The 19,152-nt window shown below is 45.0% G+C and overlaps 1 protein-coding gene and 1 long non-coding RNA gene across 2 annotated transcripts; one reads left to right on the plus strand and one right to left on the minus strand.

Moving 5' to 3' along the window:
- Nucleotides 1-2,866: 2,866 nt before the first annotated feature.
- On the minus strand, nt 2,867-4,580 carry LOC144329304 (uncharacterized). Its single transcript, XR_013394792.1, has 2 exons — nt 4,215-4,580; nt 2,867-3,150 (listed from the first exon to the last, which is right to left on the minus strand). It is a non-coding gene; the product is annotated as an uncharacterized LOC144329304 (long non-coding RNA).
- A 3,677-nt stretch (nt 4,581-8,257) lies between these two features.
- Nucleotides 8,258-17,878, plus strand: LOC114607410 (patched domain-containing protein 3-like). The gene is made up of 4 exons (XM_028750565.2): nt 8,258-10,066; nt 13,140-13,261; nt 15,608-15,753; nt 15,980-17,878. Exons 1-4 carry the CDS (start codon nt 9,287-9,289, stop codon nt 17,563-17,565), a joined length of 2,634 nt encoding a protein of 877 aa, XP_028606398.2. The 5' UTR covers nt 8,258-9,286; the 3' UTR covers nt 17,566-17,878.
- Nucleotides 17,879-19,152: the final 1,274 nt, after the last annotated feature.

Consider the following 19,152-nt stretch of genomic DNA (forward strand, 5'->3'; position numbering starts at 1 on the left):
ACTTGCGGGCCAACTTTGGAAAGTGAGCAGGACCACTGACATCACGATTACATCAGGTGGCCCTTTTGCCCACATGGGTCTTGCAGAGCACTTTTCATAGGGCTTCGTAAGACCCAATGATTAGCTGATTGTCAGGTGTTGCAAAGCAAACACAGCTGTTTGCTTAGGATATTTCAGGTACTACCATTCCACTGATTGACAGTGCCTCAAAACCCCTTTCAGTTGAGCCATGTTTTTACCTGGTCAACACTTGATGTAGGGCGGGCAGACATGGCTTGGCTGAAATAGTCTTGTGGGCCAAATGAGGCCTCACAGACCTTATTATTTATTTCATTAAAATTCTATACTGATTGAATGTAAAAAACAAACAAAAAAACCACCTCAAAGTGGTTTACAAAAATTCACCCCTGCTAATTATGCTTACGGACCAGAAGTTCTCCACACCTGCTGTAAACTATGGGCCTCCATTTGGGTTGGGTTAGAGACTGGTGATGTACTGGAAGAAATGTTGAGAATTTTCAACCTGTGCTGTTACCGGTACATCTTTGTCACCCAAGGTGCCTTTAGAGCTTTTAACTAACCTAGTGTCCTTCAGATGTTGTTGGCCTACAACTCCCACCATCCCAGACCATTGACAGTGCCAGCAGAGGCTGATGGGAATTGTAGTGCAAAACTGGAGGATACCAGGTTGGGGGAGGTTGCTTTAGAGAAAGGAATACATAATCAGTGCCTTTTTAAAAAGAAATTTGGTGCCAAAGTTCAAAGCTGCTTGGAAATACCACCTATTGAAGTGGGAACCCCTCCTTATCCCAGATCTGTAGGGGCCTAAGGTAGTATATCTTATGTTCTCTGTTAAACCAAAGATGCTGTGGTATCAGCACCCAAAATATACAATATAGCAAGTTTCGCTTGTGTCATATTTTTTTTTAAAATTTCTTTTTTTTAATGTTTTTTTCAAGATTTCTTGGTTTATAAAAGTATGTGCAATGCCTCTTTTTTCAATTTACCTTTTCTACAGGTCAGTTTCATTTGTTGAGACATTAGTGTTACATTAGGAAGAAAAGGGAAGAAAAGGTGGAGGGGCCATGGTGGGTGGGGTGGGGAGGTTTCTTTTTTACTTAATGTATGTGTAGGGTTTTGTGTCAGCGTCGTTTGTGCAGGTTCTCTTTGCTATTCGCTTGTGTTCCTTTGGTGGAGAGAGAAGTTGGGGTGTGGTTGCTTGTTTGTGATTGGCTGTGGTGAACCTTGTTTTCATGTGTGAGTTGGGTGGGTGTTTTTTGAATCAGGATAGCCATATTCTATTGATCATGCTTCTATGTCAGTTTCAGTTTATTGGTTAATTTTTCTAGTAAGGCTGTTTTCCATACTATTTGGTACCATTGGTCCATGCTTACTCCTGACAGGCCTCTCCACTGTCTGGTTATGTTTCTGGCTGCTGAGAGTAGGTGGGTTATGAGTTCTTTGTGATGTGAGTGGGCATTATTGTCTTGGAAGATGTTTAGTAGGCCCAGTTCTGGGGTGATTTCTAATTCTTTATTATTTTACATATTTCTCGTATGGCTGTTGTCCAGAATAGTTGGATTTGGGGGCATTCCCACCGCATGTGGAGGTATGTGCCTGTGGAGGTGCACCCTCTCCAGCATTTTGGTGAGGTTCCTGGGCATATTAGCGCTAATTTCCTTGGTGTTAGGTACCACCTGTAGGTGAGTTTCAGAGTGAGTTCTTTCCTTTTCGTTGATATGGATTTAAAGGGGGGTTTAGACCACATTCTGGTCCACTGAGTGGGGTTAATCTCATAGCCTATGTCGTCCTCTCATTGTTTTTTTTAAATTATTACGTCTAGGGGGTTCGTGGGATGTTGTAGTAGTATGCATTTGTCTACCTACGGTTCCACATCTTATGAGTTTGAAGTATTGTGGAATTTGTTTTTGGAGGAATCAGACATGGAGGAAAGGGATAATTTCCTTGATGAGCTCAAATCATCCCATGTATGAGGATAAGGCAATAGGGTCAGAGTCAGCCAAGCCAGTTGCTATGGCAACAGTCCAGTGCCACCTGTATAGGTCAGGCATCCCCAAACTCGGCCCTCCAGATGTTTTGGGACTACAGTTCCCATCATCCCTGACAACTGGTCCTGTTACCTAGGGGTGATGGGAGTTGTGGCCCCAAACCATCTGAAGGGCCGAGTTTGGGGATGCCTGATATAGGTGATGGAGGCATCTCTGCTCAGCTGTCCGGTGTCTTGTCCTGAGAGTCAGTCAGTGAGTGCTGTCGGAAACTGTGTTACGTCTTGAATTGCTGGAGCAACAGAAATACTTTCTACTTGTACATATCTTTATCTGCAAAGCCTACAAAGTGTATGAATATATCAAGTCCCGAACTGTATTACTGAAGCCTGATCTTCTGCAGCAGTCAAACTCTTTGGACCTTAAGCTGTCTCTCTGTTGTGACTGGAACTCAAGGCAACTTCTGTTGTGTGGATATCTCACTTCAGAATCCCAGTTTTTGTGAGGAATAGTATTAAATCTGGATAATCAGTAAGAACTATTGCTAATTAAAATTTTATATTATTAGCATATATGGTAGCTAGGTGTGCAGATGCAGTTCAAATTTATAGCATGAAAGGCATATGATATTAATTTGCTGAGATGGAGCAGAATCTGTTGGGTAATAGGGAACTTTCCATGGGTACATTTTCCAGCTGATGGGAAGCCAGGGAATGTTGGGATGTTTTCCTCTCCTGTCTCCCCACTTGCATTATTTTTCTCTAACGTGCTGAAGTAACAGCAAACAAATCAATTTTGAAGGAAGGAAGGAAACGAACGAAAGATTATTTGGAAATCCAATTCACTAAAAAAATTCCACATTTCGGTTAACTCTCAAATTTATTTACAGGTTTAAGATATGTTTTGTACACCTCAATTTACATAAGAGGGAAACCAGAGATAAAGCAATTTACAATGAGGAAAAGCTTTCTGCATAATTAAAACAAACCTTTATTGTCTTTTAAAAAGGTGCCACGCATGCCTTATTTGCACATCTTTCACTGTAAGTCACTGCAAAGAGTATATTTGTAATGTGTCAGCATAGCAGCTTGGTATTCTGCTTTAAGACAGGGTCTTGAGGTCCCTCCATGTGTTACTAGATTAGCTGAATGGGAAAAGCAAAAAAAGAAAGTTGCACTGAAGTACTGGATTTGCTGAATGAAAGAATTCTTAAACCAATTCAAAAGTAAGTACACTGTCAAGTTGTATTCACAGCAACGTCATGTTAGCACTAGTTTGAAAGTTCACTGCCAACTTTCTTCCATTCCCCCCACTGACTGACACAAAACCTTTTCTGTTTTAAATGCCTGTTTTGAATGTAGGGGTTAAAGTTGTGAGAATAACCCACCCATTGCCCATCCTCCCAGAAAACACTAGTATTACTAGCAATTGTTTCTCATTCCACCCTAGCCCAACTCCTAACATTTCAGAAGATAACTGAACACATTTTACTGTTTGGGTACTATGTGCTCATAACCTGGGTTGAAGGACTTCAAGATTTCAAATAAAAAAATTGTATTTTTATTGGGGGAAATGGACTGATTTAAAAGGAACAAAAAGAGGAATCTAAACTACTCTCTGACTGATTCAATACGGGCATCTAAGAAAATTGATGGAGCTCTCAAAACAGCTGTACACGATCTCATTTTTAAAAATCCAACAGGACAGCACCTTTCAGAGCAATGCAGTTACACCCCCATACCACTTAAACTAAACTTGAAATGTACTCCCAACTGACTCCAAAGAGGCAGTGCAATTCTTCATAGCTGTTACAATTCCACTCCGTTCCCCCCCCCCCGTCATGTGATCTAAAGGCATCCAAACAGAAAACCCTATTATTTCTTTGACCAGTTATTGTGCTCCAGGATTCCAACACCCTGGCATTTATAAGAAGACCAATGAGGGGCAGGGAGCAGCTCTGTTACAGCAATGCCAGTTCCCAGCTTCCTGTAGTCTTATGTGACCTGCTAAATAAAATCTGTGGGGTTTTTTTTCTAACTGATGAGTGATGGTTTTATAAACTGCCCATGGAATTAAGACTAAATGGAGATGTCATCCCCTCTGCAACCTGTAAATCCTGCAGCATTTCAAGGGACCTCAAGCCGCAAGATTGAACACGTCCAAGTCCACATGGAGCAATTAGCTAGGGAAGATATGTTAAGAACATACTATTCAGCGTCAGTATTTGAGGTTTCCAAAGAAGCGGGATGCCAGGGCTGGAAAGGGGTTAGTTTAACCTACGGTCTGCTAGTAAAACTGAATGACTGTGTTGCAAATTGATGCATGTCCAAAAAGTGTCACCAACGTGAAAAGTTTGGAAAGATCTGGACTATGGTATCTCTCTGTGCTGGGACTTGGAGGTCCTGCTTTACAGTGGCACTGTCCTTCCTGGATGGGTAAACCCAGGAGGTGGTCCTGGGGGACTCCTGTTCAACATCTTGGCTGTTGGCCTGTGGCAGGCATGGCCAAACTTGGCCCTCCAGAGGTTTTGGGACTACAATTCCCATCATCCCTGACCACTGGTCCTGTTAGCTAGGGACGATGGGAATTGTAGTCTCAAAACATCTGGAGGGCCAAGTTTGGCCATGCCTGGCCTATGGGGTCCTTCAGGGTTCTATTCTGCCCCCATGCTATTTAGCATTTAAATGAAAACGCCGTAACTCACTTTATGCGGGGTGTCTTTGAAAAGTGCTCAGAAACCTCAACTGGCTCGAAAAGCTGCAGCCAGATCGTTGACTTCTTTGCACAGTTCAAAGTACTGGTTATGACTTTTAAAGCCCTACGCAGCTTTAGTCCAAGCTATCTGAAAGACCGTATTCCCTCATACAAACCTGCCTGGATGTTGACATCTTTGGGAGAGGCCCTTCTCTGAGTCCTGCCACCTTCCCAGGCACACTTGGTAGGGAGAGGGTCTTCTCGGTGGCTGTTCCCAGACTTTGGAACTCCTTCCCTAGAGATGTAAGACTGGCTCCCTCCTTGTTGTCCTTCCGCCAGCAGGTGAAAGCTTCTGTTCCAAAAGGCTTTTGGGAACTTTTAATGAGAGGGCTGGTGCCATGCTGTTTTTATTGTAATTATTTGTGTGGTTTTAATAGATTTTACATATGTGTGTAGTTTTACTTCTAACAATGTTTAATTGTTTTCTTTAGTGTTTCCTTTTTACATGTAAGCAGCCTTGAGTCCCATCAGGAAAAATGGTGGGGTATAAATAAATATATAATACTGTAATTATAAGTAAAACCATTGAATGTACATATGAAAAACATCGGTCATAGGAACACAGGGAGCTGCCTTTTACTGAGTCAGACCATTGGCCCATCTGTCTCAGTACTGTCTACCTTGATTGACAGCGGCTTCCCAAAATTTCAGACACAGTTTTCTCCCAGCTGGGGATTGAACCCAGGACATTCTGCATGCAACATACACATTCTCCCACTGAACCATAGCCGTCCCCCATAGCCACCATGTTGGACTTGCAGACGAATCTGTCCCAGTCCCAGCAAACATTGTTCCACGTATTTGTGCATGCTCGTTGTGACGGTGAAGGGCTCCTGATCGCCAGAATCCATTGCACAGCAACGCTTATAAATCGGCCAATGGAGTAAGAACTGCACTGATGCCTATGATATTCTCCGAATCTTTCTTCAACTGTATGATACAAAGAGAAGCACGAGTGAGAACATCTTTGTCTCTATAGATCATATGAAGCAATATTTCATCCACTGACATTTTACACATTCTGGAGACCAAGGGCAGCCAACATAGTGCAGTCACAATGTTTGTTGGACTACAGTTCCCATCATCCCTGACCAGTGGCTATGCTGGCTGGGGGTGATGGGAATTGGAGGCTGATGGGAGTTGAAGTGCAGCACATGGAGGGCACCATGTTGGCTACCCCACTGCAGACTGTAGCCCTCATCAGAAAATTGCATGACCTTCATAGAGCTAATACGTGGAGCAGAGCAAAACCACACCTCTTGTCAGTGAGTCCCACCCCAATGTCCATGCAAGGATTACAGTGGTACCTTGGCTGCCAAATGGCTTGGCTCCTGAACGCCGCAAACCCGGAAGTAAGTGTTCTGGCTTGTGAATGTTTTTTGGAAGCCAAATGTCCATTTCAGCTGCCAGCATTGTTTCTGGGGCCAATCAGAAGCCGCACCTTGGTTTGCGAACGTTTTGGAAGTCGAACGGACTTCCAGAACGGATTGAGTTCAAGAACCAAGGTACCACTGTAATTACTTGTAGGCATTGCTCAAGGGTGGGGATCTAAAGTGAGCCTTGCTGTCCTCCACATGAACCCTACTGATACCATTTAATTTTGGTATATGACTAGTTTCCCTTGCTTTTTACTTTTATACCTTTGGGGGCATTTTTTCCAAAACAACACCTACATTTCCTCATTGTGGTGTGCATGGTTATTTCCACCACATTGCTGTTTTATCTTTCCAGCCTACCCTCTGATGTAGGTTGGGCTGACAAACTGACTGGCCCAAAGTTACCCCATGAACTTCATGACCGGAAGGGGATGTGAATGGGGGTCCCCCACTTTAGCCCAACAGTGACCGTTCTTAAAGAACTCACACGTGAAACTGTTTGACCTAACAAAAAATATGTAACGAGTTCCTAAGATTGGCCTCCATTCCTAAGAACTTGAAAGTGACCAATGTAGCACACAATTTAAACAATGGATCCAGAGGGAATCCAGGAAATTGTAGGCCAGTTTAACGTGTTTTCTAGGTAAATTGGTGGGTGGAAAGCATTATTAAAGTTAATCAAAAATATGCAAGCTCAAATCTTCCAAAGCAGGATCAACATGGTTTCTGCCAAAGTAAGTTGTGTCTCATTAATCTTTCACAGTTCCTTGGGAATGTCAATAAGCTTGTGCATGGCGCTTGCTTGAAGCTTGGATCATAGAGTTGGAAGGGATCAGTAGGATCATCTAGTCCAGAGGTGGCCAACTCCCAAGAGACTGCAATCTACTCACAGAGTTAACAACTGGCAGTGATCTACCCCCTTTTTGGGGGGTTCAGGTCAAAGTTGTTCAGCTTTTTTTAGGGAGGAGGAAAGCCCCATTTTCTTGCGGTTCAGGTCAAAGTTGGTGAGCTTTTTTTAGAGGAGCCAAACTTGTTGAGCTTCTTTGGGGGGAGCCAGTGATCTCCCACAGATGTCCACTGATCTACCGGTAGATCACGATCTACCTGTTGGACGTGCCTGATCTAGTCCAAACCCCTTGCAATGCAGGAATCTTTCATCCAATGCGGGGCTTGAACCTAAAACCCACAACCGCATGCTCTACCAACTGAGCTATCCCTCAGGGTTATCTAGTAAGCATTGTATGCTTGGGATTTTTAAAAAGCCTCTGACAAAGTCCCTCACCCAAGGCTCCTGAGCAATTTTAGTAGTTGTGCAACGGTAGCTGGAAGCACAGAGGAGGAATAAATGGACAATTCTCACAATGGAGGGATTTATTCATTCCTAAATTTATATCTCACCTTTCTTCCTAGGAACTCCGTGTGGCATACATCGCCCCCTCTTCTCCATTTTATCCTCACAAAAATGCTGTGAGATAAATCAGGTTGAGATATTGTGGCTGGTCCAGAGAGTCATGTACTAAGAGAGGTTCCCCAAGAATCTGTATTGGAACCAGTGCTTTTTAACCTGTTCATAAATGATATACGATTAAGAGTAAATAGATTTTACTGACCTGTGGATAGTACAGTAAGGAGGGAAAAAATACATGTCTGATATTTTGGAAACGTGCATATACATATATATATAAAGTGACTGCAAGCACAGGGAAACAAACACCTGCAGGCATGCCCACAATGGACCACAGGTTTCTGGAATTCATGGGGGGGGGGGAACAGCAGCGCATCCCCAAGTGTGGATGGAAAACATTGAGAAAGAGTGCAATTAAAAGTCAGGGCTGTGCAAGCCACATGCACATTAAAAATCTGGTATGTTCAGAGCCTATGTCACATCCTAAGTATATCTACTAGTATGTCATATGAGCAGGAAATCTATTTATATTCTTGTGGTATCTGAAATCCGGCACAAGCATCATTCTGTACAATAAAAAACCTAAAACCTTTCACCGTGGCATTTAAAAGAACTTGCTTGGCAATCACATAATTATAATAATTTCTACATTCATGATCTCTTGTGAATCTGCAATTTCTCACCAGTTTATTCCAAAACTGCTTCATTCAACTTCGGTGAAATCTTCTTAGTGCTAGCTTTAAAGAACAGTGCCTTTTTGCTCTTCTGGATCCTAGCTGGTCTTCAGCAAGCTTTTAATATATATATATTTATACGTGGCACACTTATTATTATTATTATTATTATTATTATTATTATTATTATTATTATTATCAGAAGGAGCTAAATACTATCAAAACAGCAGATGCAGCAGCAAGCAAGTTCCTTAAACAATCAGGTCATGTGCATAAGAAGTAAAACTGAAAGTAAAATACAATTTTTTTTATACTTGGGGTGTGTTCACATTCCTGCCTCAGAGCGCTATTAAGTTGTTGTTGTCGTCGTCGTCGTCCCCCCGCCAGTGTGTTTCATGCCTCTTTCTGCCTTCGACTGTTCTCATCAGGACAGCTTCATTACTGTCAGATTTGTTCCTCTTTGAGGGTGCTGATGGCAGGGGAGAGACAAATTAGGAGTGGCTTAAGGACTCCAGTCAGCAGTATTTTATAATGGAGTACAAAATACATAACGTCATGGGAACATGAATTAAAAACTCTGCACTGGAAATGCGGTGAGTGTACAGTAAACTGAAGTGGGGGGCCGCAGGTCGCCCACCCTTGCGGAAAAAAGACTGCCGAGAAGAAGGAAATTCCCAGTTAGACGGGCTACTGGTTAAAAGATCACTTTCATTGCATCTTGGCTAAAAAGGCACTGCGCCCTCTCGTTCTGGAATTTCTCGGGAGTTTCCCTCAGACGTAGCGGCCAGATTGCAGCCAAGAAACTGATGCCTTCGCTGAAGGGAGTTTCCCTCAGCATCGCCTCGCTCCCTCCCCCCAACCGACTTCTGAGGCGGTTAACGGGTGGGCGTTGCCCGAAGGGCGAACCTCCGCCCAGCGGCCATATTTACCATCATTTCCCGCTCAGTTCCCCCTTTTCGAGATGTTTCAGAAACTCGTGCTAAGTGGGGCCGGGCTGCCCTACGCCTCGCGTACTCGGATAACGGTCTGAACTCTCTTCGCCGCTGGGAGGAGGAGAAAAGAGAAAAGGCGATGGCGCCCCTCGACTGTCACACGGACTGCGTGGAGAGGCCCCTGTCGCGCGCGCTGCGGGCCCTGGGCGCCCAGGTGGGCGCGCACCCGTGGCCCTTCCTGCTCGTGCCCGTGGCGCTCTCGGCCGCTTTGGGCGCCGGCTTCGTGTTCCTGAGCAGCCTGGAGGACAACGACATCGAGGGCCAGTTCACGCCGCTCGGGGGCCCCGCCAAGGGCGAGCGGCGCTTCGTGCAGGCGCACTTCCCCACCGACGACGCGCGGCGCTTCTCGGCCGAGAGGCTGAGCACCGAGGGCTCCTTCGCCTCCCTCCTGGCCGTGGCCCGCGGCGGAGGCTCGCTCCTCACCCGGGAGGCCTTCGCCGAGCTGCTGGCGCTGGACGAGGCGGTGCGGGGGCTCCGCAGCCCCGACGGCGCCGCGCTCTCCTTCGCCCAGCTCTGCGCGCGGAGCAGCCCCGGCCACAACTGCAGCAGCGCCAACCCGCTGCTCAGCTTGGTGCAAGGCGGGTCGCGCATCGAGGCGCTGCTGCCCGACCTCACTTTCCCGCTCTACGTCCCTCCGCTCACTGCCAACCCCCTTTTCCTGCCCCCCTTTCTGGGAGGCCTCGACTTGGGCCCCGGGGATGGGCCGGCGCGCCCCGTCCGGGCGGCCAAAGCGCTGCGCCTCTTCTACTACTTGCAGGAGGATGAGGCTTCTCGCAGAAACGACAGCGCGCTCTGGCTCCGGACGTTTCTGGAGCGCATCCCGGGCGTGCTGAAATCCTTGAACCTCGCAACCATCCAGGTAAGCGTCTCCTGGCACAACAACAACAACAATTTATTATTTATACCCCTCCCATCTGGCTGGGTTTCCCCAGCCACTCTGGGCAGCTTGCAACAAAACACTAAAATACAATAACCTATTAAACTTTAAAAGCTTCCCTAAACAGGGCTGCCTTCAGATGTCTTCTAAAAGTTTGGTAGTTATTTTTCTCTTTGACATCTGGTGGGAGGGCGTTCCACAGGGTGGATGCCACTACCGAGATGGCCCTCTGCCTGGTTCCCTGTAACTTGGCTTCTCGCAGAGAGGGAACCGCCAGAAGTACTGTTTTTGGGAGACAGTGGGCGGGCAGGTGTGGAGGATTCCCTGGTCCTGAATGGGGTATTTGTGCCCCTGAAGGACCAGGTGTGCAGCCTGGGAGTCATTTTGGACTCACAGCTGTCCATGGAGGCACAGGTCAAATCCGTGTCCAGGGCAGCTGTTTACCAGCTCCATCTGGTACGCAGGCTGAGACCCTATCTGCCTCGACTGCCTCACCAGAGTGGTACATGCTCTGGTTATCTCCCGCTTGGACTACTGCAATGCGCTCTACGTGGGGCTACCTTTGAAGGTGATCCAGAAACTACAACTAATCCAGAACATGGCAGGTAGACTGGTGACTGGGAGCGGCCGCCAAGACCATATAACACCAGTCTTGAAAGACCTACATTGGCTCCCAGTACGTTTCCAAGCACAATTCAAAGTGTTGGTGCTGACCTTTAAAGCCCTAAACAGCCTCGGTCCAGTATATCTGAAGGAGTGTCTCCACCCCCATCATTCTACCCGGACACTGAGGTCCAGCATCGAGGGCCTTCTGGCAGTTCCCTCGATGCGAGAAACCAAGTTACAGGGAACCAGGCAGAGGGCCTTCTCAGTAGTGGCGCCCTACCTGTGGAACACCCTCCCACCAGATGTCAAAGAGAACAAAAACTACCAGACTTTTAGAAGACATCTGAAAGCAGCCCTGTTTAGGGAAACTTTTAATGTTTGATGTATTACAGTATTTTAATATTTTTTTTGAAGCCACCCAGAGTGGCTGGGGAAGCCCAGCCAGATGGGCAAAGTATAAATAATAAAATTATTGTTATTGTTGTTGTTGTTGTTATTATTATTATTATTATTATTATTATTATTATTATGTGATGGGCTGATTTGTTTGAAATGCATATCATCCGACCCACAGCTCCACACCCATAGGAACCCCTCCCCCTTCTTTGCGAAAGTGAAAACAAAAAAGGACTTGCTCACTTAGCCTTTGTAGAACAGAAAGCAGAACCTCACTGGCTACTAAAACTGAGGGTTAGCTAACAAGCCCAAGCAAAATTTGTAGTATGTCTGCTTTCTCAGCTAGGGTTGTTATTAGTGCAACTAATTCTGCTTCTCTGTGCTACCCAGGCCTGAATAGTTTCTCCCTTTCTCCCTCCCTCTCTCTCTCTCTCTCTCTCTCTCTTATAACCTTTCTCTCCCTTAAAAAAATATTTCTAAATTAAGTGGTTTGACTACTGGAGCCAGTAACACTGTTCAGTGTAAGGCTATTAATATGCCTCTTTGCATCCAGAAGGAAAGCAAAGAAACTGCTCTAGACAGGTAAGTTTTATTCCATTTGGGTTAGTCTGTTGCAGCTTTTCATTAATTAGGATGTGTTTTCCCTCTCACCCTATTAAACAGAACTCATTGCTTTGATCTTACGCCTTCTGTTGTAGCATCCAACCAGACATCAATGCCTGACATTTTATTGAAAGGCTATCTTTGTTTTAAAGTTAATTATCTTGCCTCCTTTGGACAATTATTTTATTATAAATATCAGGTGGGGTATAATATGCACATTTAAACAATATATGGAAGATGTATCTTTCAGCAGAAATGGGATTTCTCCCTCACAATCCTCAATATTTGGTTAGTTTTACTGGCAGGCCTAACAGGAAGACTAACGGCTTCTGTTCCCTGCCCTGCCCACCCCCAGATAAAGGGGGAAATAAAGAGACAATTGTTCAGTTCCATGCTGCTTCCCACAGAATTCTTTTTTCTTCTTCCTGCTCCAATAAACTTTTAAGCACAATAATTTCAGAGCTCTGCTGGATTAGACCAAAGCAACGTTTTCACCCATAATGGTCAAGCAGATACTTATGGGAAACCCACACACAAGACATGAGGATTGTATCCCTCTTTTGCTCTTGTTTCTCAGCAATTAGTACTCTGGTACTTGGAGGCATGCTGCCTCTGAAGCTGGAGACATGGAATAGCATCATGACTGGTTGCCATCGGTATTATTATCCTCCGTGGATTTGTCTAATCCCATTTTAAAAGTTATGTAAACTCGTGGCTGTCTCTAGAAGTTGGAAGCCAGACAGTGGTGCTAACCTGCGGCCTCTGCCAGTCATAGGCTGTGCACACATTGGTGACTTGAGACATTAGAGACTTTGTCCAGCCAACCCAACCAAGCAGCTTAATGAAGACTGAGAATTGCTGGGCGGCCTCAGAATGTTGAGTGTCCAATGGGATGCGGGGTGAAATAGATGATTCTGAAAGAGGGCATGGCTGGCTAACTTGAAGCCTTGGTGTATGAAGTCCTGCACTGTTTAGGACGGGCTATTCGAAAGACCACCTCACCCCTTAGATGGCAAGTCAAGTCACTGAGGGCCTCCAGCAGATACCACCTGATCAGGAGGTCTGTTCCTCACAATGTAGGACTTGGGCCTTTAGTGCTGTGACACCTGTCCTTTGGAATTACTCCCCACTGCTTGAATATTACACAGACGCTGTATCGGCTGTCTTTTAAGTGCCTGCTGAAGAACCTTGCTCTTAGCAAGTAGAGATCTTTCCCAGTCTACATCAGTATTGGAATTGTTTTAAGGATGTTTTTATTGTTTGCTATCCTGGGCCCCTGTACAGGAACACTCCATGCTGCAAAATGTATTTCAGGTCCCACTTATATTCTGCTAATTGCACCCTGTCTTTATACTCTTGTGAGCATTTAGATTTATATATTAAGAGAGAGAGAATATTTAACATGTGATCTTCTCTTCTCCCCCACCCCACCTTCCGCTCCCTATGGCAGGTGGCTTATTTTACTTCATTGTCCAGACAAGAAGAGTTTGAAAAAAATACTAAGGAAGTGGTCCCTTTGTTTTCCATCACGTATACCTTAACAATAACCTTCTCCATTATCTCATGCTCAAGGTAATTGCTGAGGAAACTGAAATAATTTTTATCTTTTCATTTTGTGAGAGTGTATGGGGGACTCCCTGGTTTTGAATGGGGCAACTGTGCCCCTGAAGGAGCAGGTGCACAGCCTGGGAGTCATTTTGGACTCACAGCTGTGCATGGAGGTGCAGGTCAATTCTGAGTCCAGGACAGCTGTCTACCAGCTCCATCTGGTACACAGGCTGAGACCCTACCTGCCCGCAGACTGTCTCGCCAAAGTGGTGCATGCTCTAGTTCTCTCCTGCTTAGACTACTGCAACGGGTTCTATGTGGGGCTACCTTTGAAGGTGACCCAGAAACTCCCAACTAATCCAGAATGTGGCAGCTAGACTGGTGACTGGGAGCAGCCGCCAAGACCACATAACACTGGTCTTGAAAGACCTCCATTGGCCCCCAGTACATTTCTGAGCACAATTCAAAGTGTTGGTGCTGATCTTTAAAGCCCTAAACGGCCTTGGTCCCGGATACCCGAAGGAGCGTCTCCACCCCCATTGCTCTGTCCGGACACTGAGGTCCAGTGCCAAGGGCCTTCTGGCGGTATCCTCACTGTGAGAAGCAAAGTTACAGGGAACCAGGCAGAGGGCCTTCTCGGTAGTAGCACCAGTGTGTTTTTACAAGAGTAGAATGTGTCCTTTTATTTAAAATGCATCTCTGGGTTATTTGTGGGGCATAGGAATTCATTCACACACCCCCAAAAAAAAGTCTGGCCCACCACATGGTCTGAAGGACAGTGGACCAGCCCACGACTGAAAAAGGTTGCTAACCCCTGGGCTAAAGGAGCTGGGAGCTGGGGGCACTGTTATACAGTGGTTCCTCTCTTTCCTCCTGGGATGTGTCCAGAAAGCGGGGGGGGGGGGGTGAGTGTTCAGACGCCTGGGCTCTCACTTGTGGGGTGCCTCAGGATTCCGACATCTCCCCCATGCTTTTTAACATCTACGTGAAGCCGCTGGGAGAGATCATTAGCGGGTTTGGGCTGGGTGTTCATTAGTATGCAGATGATACTCAGCTCTACCTCTCTTTCAAATCGGAACCAGTGAAGGCGGTGAAGGTCCTGTGTGAGTGCCTGGAGGCAGTGGGAGGATGGATGGAGGCTAACGAGTTGAGGGAGAATCCTGACAAGACAGAAGTACTGTTTTTGGGGGACGGGGGCTGGGCGGGTAAGGGGGACTCCCTGGTCTTGAATGGGGCAACTGTGCCCCTGAAGGAGCAGGTGTGCAGCCCGGGAGTCATTTTGGACTCACAGCTATCCATGGAGGTGCAGGTCAATTCTGTATCCAGGACAGCTGTCTACCAGCTCCATCTGGTACGCAGGCTGAGACCCTACTCGCCAGAGTGGTGCATGCTCTAGTTCTCTCCAGCTTAGACTCCAATGTGCTCTACGTGGGGCTACCTTTGATGGTGACCCGGAAACTACAACTAATCCAGAATGCGGCAACTAGACTGGTGACTGGGAGCAACCGCCAAGACCACATAACACTGGTCTTGAAAGACCTCCATTGGCTCCCAGTACATTTCTGAGCACAATTCAAAGTGTTGGTGTTGACCTTTAAAGTCCTAAATGGCCTCGGTCCAGTATATCTGAAGGAGTGTCTCCACCCCCATTGCTCTGCCCGGACACTGAGGTCCAGCGCCGAGGGCCTTCTGGAAGTACCCTCCCTGCAAGAAGCGAAGTTACAGGGAACCAGGCAGAGGGCCTTCTCAGTATTGGCGCCCGCCCTGTGGAATGCCCTCCCATCAGATGTCAAAGAAATAAACAACTATATGACATTTAGAAGACATCTGAAAGCAGGCCTGTTTAGGGAAGTTTTTAATGATTGATGTTTTAATGTATGTTTAACCTTCTGTTGGAAACTGCCCAGAGTGGCTGGGGAAAGCCAGCCAAATGGGCAGGGTAGAAATAATAAATTATTATTATTATTATTATTATTATTATTATTATTATTAGGTATCATGTGTATGCAGGCTTAAGAGCAGGTAGTAGATCTACCAAGCTTCATCTGAATGTCTGCTATATTTCCCACGCTTCATCTGAATGTCTGCTATATTTCTCAGTGGCCTTACCAACAGCCAACTTTGTTCTTGCCTCCTTGGTTTGTTTACTGTCTAGCTGATGAAGCATTCTGGGGAGCTTGGAAGCTTGCATCCTTTTTTGAGATATTTTGTGCAACTAGAGCTTCAAAACAAAGCTTCAAACAGCTTCAGTGCATGCATAGCCGATCCATTTGGTGCTAACGGGTTTAGCTTGGTTAAGTGGGAGGGGGGATTAGCACGTGTACCGTGATACTCTGAATCGAATTAGAATCTTCTTAATCTCTGTTTCAGGCTGGACTGTGTACGGACAAAAGTGTGGGTTGCAGCTTTTGGGGTGCTGTCAGCAGGCTTATCTGTCGTCAGCAGCTTTGGATTGCTGCTCTTTTGTGGGGTGCCGTTTGTTGTCACAGTTGCAAATTCACCATTTCTTATCCTTGGTAAGTGAGCAAATGTACACATTCCTCCTGACTTCTCCATTGGGCTTTTCATTAATATATTTAAGTATGATGATGGGTGAAAATTCTCTTACATAGCTACGGGTTTGCGGTGTTAAGGAGCCTTTTTTTTTCGGGAGCCAAGCCATTCGAGTTTCAAGATATCACTGTATTTCTCTTCTCGCATGACATATAGGAACTAATATGATATATACTTGCCATTCTTCAGGGGTTGGTGTTGATGACATGTTCATCCTGGTGTCTTGCTGGCAGAAGACTAAAGTGAAAGACAGTGTCAGAGATCGAATGGCTGACACCTACAGAGAAGCAGCTGTGTCCATTACCATCACGACCCTCACAGACGTGTTAGCCTTCTACATTGGAATTGCAACTTCATTCCAGTCTGTTCAGGCATTTTGCATCTACACAGGAACAGCCTTTGTGTTCTGCTACTTATACAACCTGACATTCTTGGGGGCCATTCTTGCTTTAAATGGGAGACGAGAAGAAAGCAACAGACACTGGCTCACATTCATGAAAGTGAACAATGAGCCTCAGGACTCTCAGGGCTGCACATATAACATGTGCTGTGTAGGAGGGTCTTTTGATGAGTCCACTGGAGCAGAGACTGAACACCCCATGAATGGATTCTTTAGAAAGTATTACGGTCCCTTCCTTATGCACGCCTGGACCAAGGTGCTTGTGGTAGTCCTTTATCTCATGTACTTGGGTAGTAGTATTTTTGCCTGCACTCAAGTCCAAGAAGGTATAGATCTTCGAAATCTAGCTAGTGACAATTCTTATGTCATCCAGTATTATGAATGGGAAAAGGAATATTTTTCAGAATATGGTCCAAGGGTTATGGTGGTTGTTACTGAAAGCAAAGCTTATTGGGATTCATCTGTCCGTGCAGATGTTGAAAACTGTATGAATGCACTAGAAAGCTCATCCTACGTCAACAAGAATTTATCAGTGTCCTGGTTGAGAACTTACCAAGATGTCGCTAAACGTATGTCTTTCAATATAGATGACCATAGGCTTTTCATTGACAATTTAGCCACCCTTTTTGGGATTAATCCAGACTTCAAGTGGGATGTTTATGTTATTGCTACAGAAATAATAGCATCACGTTTTTTCATACAGACAGTCAATGTTACTACTGCAGTGGATGAGAGGAGTCTTTTAAATGAGCTGAGAGGTCTTGCTAAGGACTGCAAGGTACCATTAATGGTTTATCATCCAGCTTTTATTTACTTTGATCAATATCTTGTGATCGTTCAGAACACAGTTCAAAATGTTGTGATTGCTGCTGGAGCCATGCTACTCATTTCCTTACTACTCATTCCCAATCCTCTTTGTTCTTTGTGGGTAACCTTTGCTATTGCCTCTGTTATTGTCGGTGTAGCTGGTTTCATGTCCTTCTGGAATGTGAATCTTGATTCCATATCCATGATCAACCTTGTTATCTGCATTGGGTTTTCAGTAGACTTCTCTGCTCATATTTCTTATGCTTTTGTTGCCAGTGAGAAACACAAAGTGAATGACAAGGCTGTGGATGCTTTGTACCACCTTGGCTACCCTGTTACACAGGGAGCTATTTCCACTATCTTGGGAGTTATTGTACTCTCCATGGCATCCTCTTACATCTTCAGAACCTTTTTTAAGATCATGTTTCTGGTGATCTTGTTTGGGGCTGTTCACGGTCTCATTTTTATTCCTGTGTTCCTAACTTTCTTCGGCTTTTGTAGTAAAATGCCAAATAGACAGCTTCCAGTCAGTGCCCAGAGCTCCAGTGCTGGAGGAGTTCCTCTCTAAGATACAAATACTGTATTATGAAACCGCTTAATGTAAACATGACAATATTACAATGAGAGCAGTTTGATAATGGAACTAATTACCTAGCGGACAGGAGTGGGCTCTTCCTGGTGAGCATTTAAGGTCCCCATCCTTACTTTGCGGGCTGCCATCTGATTGGATTTTACTTTGATTCTGACTTGATTTTAGGAGCTAAGATGTATTTTAATTGATTGCTTGATTTTATGGTAATATGTCATATATTTGATGTTAGCCACTCTGAGCCCGGTTTTGGCTGGGGAGGGCAGGGTATAAATAAAAATTTTTATTATTATTCCTCGGTGTTATCTCTCCCACCACTTGCGGGCCAACTTTGGAAAGTGAGCAGGACCACTGACATCATGTTTACATCAGGTGGCCCTTTTGCCCACATGGGTCTTACAGAGCACTTTTCATAGGGCTTCGTAAGACCCAATGATTAGCTGATTGTCAGGTGTTGCAAAGCCCTGAACACAGCAGTTTGCTTAGGATATTTCAGGCACCAACATTCCACTGATTGGCAGCGCCTCAAAACCCCTTTCAGTTGAGCCACGTTTCAAACCTGCCTGGAAATACCACCCATTGAAGTGGGTACCCCTCCTTATCCCAGATCTGTAGGGGCCTATTAAGGTAGTATCTCTTACATTCTCTGTGATGCTGTGATATAAGCACCCAAAATATACAATATATCAAGTTTTGCTTGTGTCATATTTTCTTTTCTTTTTTTAAATTTTTTTAATGTATTTTTTTAAAGATTTCTTGGTTTACAAAAATATGTGCACTGTCTCTTTTTTCGAGTTACCTTTTCTACAGGTCAATTTCATTTGCTGAGACATTAGTGTTACATTAGGAAGAAAAGGGGAGAAGAGGTGGAGGGGGCCATGGTGGGTGGGGATGTTTCTATTTTACTTAATGCATGTGTGGGGTTTTGTGTCAGCATTGTTTGTGCAGGTTCTATCCACTTGTGTTCCTTTGGTGGTGAGAGAAGTTGGGGTTTGCCTAGGGTGTGGTTGCTTGTTTGTGATTGGCTGTTCATGTGTGAGTTGGGAGGGTGTTTTTGAATGTTGCGGCTGGGGTGGAGGAGGGAGAGTTTGGTTGTGTTCTCCAAGCATATTGTGTCTACCTTCTGTCTCATCATCTAAAAATCTGATTCTAACCTTTGTAGCATCTTTGAAAATGGTCCTTGTCCCATTTTGTTGCCGTTATGGTGTCTTCTTGGCCTCTTCTGAATTCCTGTCTTGTGTACACACACAATTTTTCTGTGGTTTGAATTTGAATTCAGTCAATTGACATGATGTGGAGGCTTGATTTTCAATAACAGCTGGTTAAAACAGCTGCTGCTGGACCTCCCTCTCTTATCTTTCAAGTAAGGAAAGTACATACAGTAGCTCCATAATTCCGAATACAGAATTCCCCCACAATACATGTGCCCTGAAGTTATTTTTGATTTCCACACATCCACAAGCATTGCTGTTCCTGTTCCTAGGCCAATACAAATATTAGAACCACACAAGAGTTTATTAATACAAATTAGGATATGTTTTGCATAAAGACCCCATTATAAATCTT

The sequence above is a fragment of the Podarcis muralis genome, chromosome 12, assembly GCF_964188315.1.
Source record: "Podarcis muralis chromosome 12, rPodMur119.hap1.1, whole genome shotgun sequence".
NCBI lineage: Eukaryota > Metazoa > Chordata > Lepidosauria > Squamata > Lacertidae > Podarcis > Podarcis muralis.